The sequence below is a fragment of the Danio rerio genome, chromosome 8, assembly GCF_049306965.1.
Source record: "Danio rerio strain Tuebingen ecotype United States chromosome 8, GRCz12tu, whole genome shotgun sequence".
In the NCBI taxonomy this organism is placed as follows: domain Eukaryota; kingdom Metazoa; phylum Chordata; class Actinopteri; order Cypriniformes; family Danionidae; genus Danio; species Danio rerio.
The window spans coordinates 3,484,210-3,492,500 of record NC_133183.1 but is presented as its reverse complement, the minus strand read 5'-3'; the positions used below and the strand labels follow the sequence as shown (position 1 = coordinate 3,492,500).

The window sequence follows — 8,291 nt, the reverse complement described above, 5'->3', positions numbered from 1 at the left end:
ACCCAAACACACCGCCAAAATATCAATGGAGCGGCTTTACAACATCTCAGTAAATGTTCTTGAGTGGCCCAGCCAGAGCCCAGACCTAAATCCTATTGAACATCTCTGGAGAGATCTGAAAATGGCTGTACACCGTCGCTTCCCATCCAACCTGATAGAGCTTGCAACAATTTCAACAACTCTTTTTTCACATTGTCATTATGGGGGATTGTGTGTATCACAGCCATATTACCCTGAAACCCAAGAGCGGTTACTCACTGAAGCTAAGCAGGGCTGAGCCTGGTCAGTACCTGGATGGGAGACCACTAGGGAACACTAGGTTGCTGTTTGAAGTGGTGTTAGTGAGGCCAGCAGGGGGCGCTCAACCTGTGGTCTATGTGAGTCCTAATGCCCCAGTAAAAGTGAAGGGGACACTACACTGTCAGTGGGCGCCGTCTTTCAACCGAGGTCCTGACTTAAAAATCCCATGGCACTTCTCGTGAAAGAGTAGGGGTGTAACCCCGGTGTCCTGGCCAAAGTCCCTCTATCGGCCCATACGATCATGGCCTCCAAATCATCCCCTTCCACCGAATTGGCTCTATCACTGTCTCTCCACTCCACCAATAGCTGGTGTGTGGTGAGCGCACAGCGCCGTTGTCCTGTGGCTGCCGTCGCATCATCCAGGTGGATGCTGCACACTGGTGGTGGTGTGGAGAGACCCCCCTCATGATTGTGAAGCGCTTTGGGTGTATGGCCATACACAATAAATGCGCTATATAAATACACATTACATTACTTACTTACTAGAATGTTGAGGAAGTAAATGAATTTAATCCATTTTGGAATAAGGCTGTAACAAACAAATGTGGAAAGAGTAAATACTGTACTGTAAATAGTTTGAATGATTTATAGATACAGCTATAGAGATATATTAAACTCCAACCAGGCCTAGAATGTGATGTTATTGCAGGATGATCTGCAGATTGAGTGACTGACCTGCTCCTCTCTCTCAGTTTCTCCGTTTTACTCAGAGAGGATCAAGCGTGGTCTGGTGCGTCTGTGGCCGCAGGATCAGTGTGTCCCTGAAAAACTGTCTGGTCGACTGGTCACCTCAAACATGCTGTGCGCTGGAGACACCCGAGGGCTGGACGATGCCTGCAAGGTAAAGTTAAGAATCTCCACAACCAGCGCAGAGCCTTGGAGATCAAATCTGAATCGACCTCCCCCAGATCCAATTCTCATTATTTAAAGGGCCATGAAACCCTCTCGTTTCAGCAGGGTGTTTTCACACCTCTACTTTGGAAAAAGTCAGAAAAGTGGGCGTGTCCAGCTCTGTTTAGGGGGGAGTGTCGGAGGAACTAAAGTGGGATGGTGTGGGAGTGTCTATTTGGGCACGCGCGAGTTTCAGAGTCAAAATACACACACACACACACACACACACACACATACAGCAGAAAGTGATGGTGTTTAACCTACATGGACATCTGTAGTCGAATTATTTGGCAAATTATTAAATGGTGGACTTTAACTGCAGTTTGGCTCTTTCATTCAGGGAATTCATTCATGCCCCTCACGACAAACGAGATATTTGATTCGAGGAGCTGCTCTAAGCGTGTATTTTTCATGCAATGTTTGATACCGCACGGCGAATGAGAGAAAAAAAAACTCAGCATTTCCCAGAAACTTAGATGCACACGGCAGGTAGTGTCAGAAAGCCGCGTGTGTTATTCCGGTCACTAAATGCGGTGAAAATCCTACACGAGGTTAAAGTTTGGTTGTGGTGCTAACGTGTTTACACTCTGTGCAATAGTTTGTTAGATACGAACAAACTGAATAAACAAAGAGCACTGGTCGCTCACTTACCAAATCTGTAGAGACAGGACAATCACCAGCAACTAGAGCCGCGTCTTTATTAAGAGGAGACGAGCAGCGAATCCGGATCTCAGCGTTTGCAGATGAGAACAGCTCTCAGGTAAACAATAATCCTCCTTAGACACGTGAGTCATTGTTGTCGCGCGTCGCGTACACTGTTAATCCACACGTGAGTCTGAGCTCTCACAGAGAGAAAATGAAAACAAAACTTCACTGCAGCAAACTATAAAAGCAACACTTCACGCTTGTTTTGCCAACACAACGTGGCGTCTCTGTCCTGAAAACACGGTGATAGTAATGAATATTAATGAAGTTGCACAATAGAGCGCGCTGATTGGTTTGAACCAAGCCTTACTCATGCATTAATGCAGCACACTGTAAGACGTAATAAGACTCACTCTGGCACAGGCGTCCAGTCTGCACGCTGGAATACACGCTATTATGTCATGACCGTGACGCAGCTTCAAAAATTCGTTTCAAACAGGAAGTACGAATTTGCTTGAAATAACGCAAAAACAACCAATTTACACTTTTTAGTGAAATATAGGTGTCCTAATAGTGTTTATAGCAGTGTGGGACACATATACCACTGTCAACAGCTCAAAAAATGTGTTTTGGTGTTTCGTGACCCTTTAAGTTAACTAAATAGCTTAATTCTTCGTTTACTAAAATAACCTTGATCTTCTTCAGGGGGATTCTGGTGGTCCTCTGGTGTGTCAGAAGAACGGCAGGATGACTCTGATGGGTTTGATCAGCTGGGGCGACGGCTGTGGGAAAAAGGACACGCCTGGAGTTTACACACGCGTCACCAAATACACAAATTGGATCTCCAGCAAGATGAGCGCAAACTAAGACAAGCGCAGACAGAAAGTCATGTGCTGGAGGAAAAAACATCACATTCACCAACCTGCTGGAGTGTTTGTGACTGAAGGAGGACAACATCTGAGAGTTTGTGAGTTTTTGCACACCGGACTGCACATCTGAATCCAAAGACCATGTTTTTATTTCACAGCACACAACGTGGCCTTACATTTGAGCCTTTAAACTCAACGTTCTGCAAAGGATGACATGAAATACAAGACTTTTGGGTGCTAAAGTGCACACTCGGATGCACACTGCGCTTTGAAAGTACTTTAAGTTTACTATGAGGGCTGCACGATATATCAGTAGCTCAGAAATGTAATATGCAATATGTAAAAGGACATTGCATTTACTTAAATACTTGCATTCTCCATGGTCTATGAGCAAAGTTTGGTGCATTTTAATTTAATAATATAATTTTGCTGCCATTTCTGCTTGTACGTATTTCTGCTTGTACGTACAATTTGATTTAGCATCTAATTAAGCGATTAATTGAGTATGCAATTTACATTTTAATACTGTGGTTGGAAATGGCAAATGTAAATTATATAAATTCATTTCCATTTTGCACCAAATTTTGCATGTCTTGGAAAATGCAAATATACATACAGATATACCAACAATATCATGGTAATTCATTACTTTTTTTATTTTGTTTGATTTTATTCCTATAATATAGTAAGAATTGCTCATCTCCCAATGACGACTGGGTTTAGGGGCGGGGTTTGGTGCCACGCCTCCTTTTAAAAAATCGTACATTTTCGCACGACTGAACTCGTATAAATTTGTATAAATTAGCCAATAAACAGAAATGCCAACAAAATCACGGTAATTCGCAACTTTTTGATTTAGTGGCTAATTCGAATGAATTTGTATGATTTTATTTCTATAAATTAGTAAGAATTGCTCATCTCCCAATGACGACTTGGTTTAGGGGCGGGGTTTAGTGCCACGCCTCCTTTTAAAAAATTGTACATTTTCGCATGACAGAACTCGTATAAATTTGTATAAATTAGCCGCTACATTAACAAAGCGTAAAATATTTGTTTCCTCGTGAGATCAGGCTGGTCATACATTGACATTTAATATATTACATTTTGCATATTACCGTTCAAAAATGAAAACACGATACTGCGAAAATATGCAATGTTTTTGATATGTCTTGCAATAATATTTCTTGTGATGTAACATTTCTCTAGTCTAGAGGCATGCTATTTTAAATTTTAATAATTTATTTATGTTATGATCATACAAAATAAACAGGTAATAGATATTTTTTATGATCTATTTAAATCTAATTTAGACAAAAAAAACAAACATGTTCATTCAAATGAAGCACGATAACTATAAAGATAACAATTGTAAATATTTCAGACCACAGCTATAATGATAAAGATGTAGAGAAACGATATCGTTGGGATGACTTTTAAGCTAAACAGGCTAGCAAATTAAAATTTAAGAATGAAAGCTACTCCGGTATCTAGTATTCAGTGCTTAATTTGTAAATTGCGAGGGATGGGGTGATGGGTGGGGGGAGATGTGTCGCAGACGACATTGAAACCAGGGGGTTTCACGTATAAAAGCGAAGAGGGTTGGGGAGTCGCGGAGGAAAGTGAACAGTAGGGCGGGGGATGCGTTTGAAGAGGGGGATCAGTATAAAGAGGTGCCGGATCAGATTTCAGAGGTGCTGGATCCGAATCCAGCTTGTTCCCGCACAAATTAAGCTTTGCTAGTATAGTTTAGTCATCTTTGTGTTTCCTTATTAAAAAATATTTGTTGTTTTTATTTCACTACTCTGACTGCTAAATTACTGTTAGATTAATTACACAAGCTGGATTCACTGGTCAAATGCACTAGAAACGCAGCACTTTAAGTACATCTGCTGGTTACAATTAAAAATAAACAACTAAAAATAAATAAATTGCTGGTGTAGACACAAATATATCATCATTATATTTCTGTTTTTAGTTATAGTCTATAGTGTGAAACATTAACTTTAGACATTAAGAGACTGAATGACTGAAAACCTCGGCAGGTATACTGATTCTGATTAGCTTTTTTCCTGTCTTGTCTCAACATCTGCTTCAGTATTTATTTTCAGCTCTAACCAATAGTAAAACAGCACTATTATATCAATTACACAAGCTGGATTCACTGATCAGATGCAATAGAAACGCAGCACGCTGAGGACATCTGCTGGTTACAAAGAAAAATAAACAAATAAAAATAAATAGATTGTTATCATTTGCTGGTGTAGACACAAATATATCATCATTATATTTATAGTCTATAGTGTGAACAGCCCTTTAGACATTATAACCCAATGAATGACTAAAAACCTCAGCAGGTATACTGATTACACAAGCTGGATTCACTTGTCAGATGCACTAGAAACACAGCATACTGAGGACACCTGCTGGTTACAGTGGTATAATTCACAAAAAACAAGCTAAAAATAAACAGATTGTAATAATTTGCTGGTGTAGACACAAATATATCATCATTATATTTTTATTTATAGTTATCGTCTATAGTTTAGACATAATAACACTTTGAGTGACTTTGGGTATTCTGATTCTGATTGGCTGTGTTTATTTTTAGCTCTAGCCAATAGTAAAACAGCACCTACTGAGGAGGCGGGTATAAAGATTGTACAGCCTCATCTGATTGGTCAAATTTGGATAAACAATCTATGCATGCAACAAACAAATGGTTGCCACATCAAATCAGTTTAATTAATTGCACCGCTCTGCAATACAGATATTGCATATATTATTATTTTTACTTTTATTATTTGCTATTATTATTATTTTTCTGATATATTGTGCAGCCCTATTTAGAATAACAGATTTCGAGGCATTTGGCTTTGCTTTTAAACATTACATAAGTGATGCCACTTTTGAATGTTGCGTGATGCTTTTATACAGTGTTGTAATGAGGATTAATTGTAATAATGGTAGAGTTTTTACTCTAAACTTCTGCTGGGTCAGAGAAACATTTGTTTTCATGCTAACAGACTCATTGAACTGTATTTAATACTTCTTGTTAACTGGATGTTTGACTGCAGATCAAGTTATTATGGAATTTAGACGTTGGGATGCATATTAAGTTAATATTTAAGTATTTAACATGCCTTTTATAAACTTTTATAGACATAAACAGTCAGCTAGTGCTAAATTATTGTTTTTGTATACAGTAAATGCTTGTACATTATTTTTTGCCTGGCTTTTTATATAAAAACATTGAAATTAAATGAGTTTTTTCTTCCTGTATTAGTTTTGAGTTGAGATGTTTAGTGAAGTTACAGTGTCTGAATGTGAATGAGTGAGAAACGGTTACAAAATAAAAGCAATTTCAGCATTTGTAAAGCAAATAAAAATCCTCTTTGCTTAAATTACAGTCAAATCATCTTTATTTGGCTACTTTTACATTGTAGATTTTTTCAAAGTCACTTTTTAAGGATGAACTGGAAAATAAGGGCTGACTAGATTATAAAGTAGAGCTGAATAAAGAAATAACTGGGATTATAAAATTGTTTCGTGATTAGTTATCTGTTATGGGGAAATCTAAAATATGTCCAAATATGAACTTATACTGTATATAAAAAATATTTCCAATATTTAAACATGTTTTATAGTATTTAAACTACCATTTTTGCAGTATATAAAAATATATGTTTTGTAATATAATATTTGTATGTGTATATTTTTATATCTGTAAAATCCAAACATGTTAAATGTGTATAATATCTGTTTTGCATATGTTATAAATTATTTAAAAGAATTGTAAGTTGTCACCTTTAAATACTAAAGACATTTTTTGCATTCTGATTGGCTATTTTTCTGACTTTTCTAAACTTTTCTATGGCAATGATGTCATCATCAACTTTATAATACATCCAGATTATTCCAGATGTATGTATGTACAGTACGTATGTGTCAGTGGTGTAGTCCTAATATAAGGTGGTGTACTGTTACTCACCCAATCCAAATTTTAAAAGTAGGCAAAGAAACGACGAAAGTTTGATTCATTTGCTATACTAAACATCGGTTTCCTGTAGCTATTGACTTCCACAGAAGATAAAGCAAATACTATGGAAGTCAATGGTTACAGGTGTCCAGCTTTCTTCAAAATATCTTCTTTTGGGTTCAACAGAATAAAAAAGCAAACCGGTTTGGATGACAATTTAAAAGATTTTTTGGATCATTTCACCACTATTTTTATATCAAATTTAAAGGGGACTGAGGCGATCATTTAGTAGTGTACAGTTCATAAGGTAATCGCAAAAGTTTTAGAGGGAGGGCTTGGCAGGTATAACCTTGGCAGGTATTCTAATTCTGATAGGCTGTTTTCCTATCTTGTCTCAATTTCTGCAAGCAGTGTTTATTTTCAGCTCTAGCCAGTAGTAAAGCAGCACTATTATATCAATTACATGAGCTGGATTCACTGGTCAGATGCATCAGTAACGCAGCACACTGAGGACATCTGCTGGTTACAGTGTTGTAATGCACAAAAAAACTAACTAAAAACAAACAGATCGTAATTATTTGCTCGTGATTATATTTATATTTATAGTCTGTAGTGTGAACAGCCTTTTAGGCTTTAAAACACTATGAATGACTAAAAACCTTGGCAGATATTCTAATTCTGATAGGCTGTTTTCCTATCTTGTCTCAATTTCTGCAATCAGTGTTTATTTTCAGCTCTAGCAAATAGTAAAACAGCATTATTATATAAATGACACAAGCTGGATTCACAAGTCAGATGCACTAGAAATAAGAATGTTATAAACAACCACAACATCCTGACCTAAAACACTAAATGGCAAACAGTACATGTAACACACACAAAACAATGGATATTAGTATTCAGATAGTTTTATGAATGTAAATCTTACATTTTGTGCCTATAATTAAATTATTTCTTTATGGGGACTTTGTCTTATCTTTAATTAAAGAATAGTTATAAATTATTTAAAAGAATTATAAGTTGTCACCTTTAAATACTAAAGACATTTTTTGCATTCTGATTGGCTATTTTTCTGACTTGTCTAAACTTCTGCAAGCAGTGTTTATTTTCAGCTCTAGCCAGTAGTAAAGCAGCACTATTATATTAGGTGCGTTCGACTTCATGCAGCGCTGCGCAGATCGATCGAAATCTGTCTTAAAGCGGTGCATTCTGGTTAGAAATCTTGTCCGGATTGATGCTGCGCCGACGCCACGTGACTGTCACATGTGGCAACAAAGTACCGCGACAGCGCTCCGAGATCAGACGGCAAACTCAGACCGTGCAGCTTCTGAAGAGCGACTGCAGGAGCTTTGATGACGACACCGATATTACACGATTGGCCGAGTTCACCACATGACAACAAACACGTGTATTTCGGGTTTATAATTGGACAAATTCCGATTCAAAAGTTTCAAAACAAACAATTCACTTTTCACACCCTCTCTATCCTGTACACGTCATGCTTATTAAAAGACTACAAATATTTTACTGCAGTAATCATCTTTTGTTAAATTATCTGGTTATAAAGGTTAGCTTGTTTGCACAGGTTTATTTTTTAACTTTTTTATACA

The 8,291-nt window shown here is 37.3% G+C and overlaps 1 protein-coding gene across 1 annotated transcript in view; it reads left to right on the top strand.

The window, feature by feature from the left end:
* Positions 1-6,106, top strand: part of plat (plasminogen activator, tissue) — a 49,533-nt gene extending 43,427 nt beyond the window's left edge. The window contains exons 14-15 of the mRNA XM_002663051.7: positions 993-1,141; positions 2,542-6,106. Coding sequence (XP_002663097.1) covers positions 993-1,141; positions 2,542-2,703 — 311 coding nt within the window. The 3' untranslated portion in view covers positions 2,704-6,106. The remainder of the gene's footprint in view (positions 1-992; positions 1,142-2,541) is intronic.
* Positions 6,107-8,291: the final 2,185 nt, after the last annotated feature.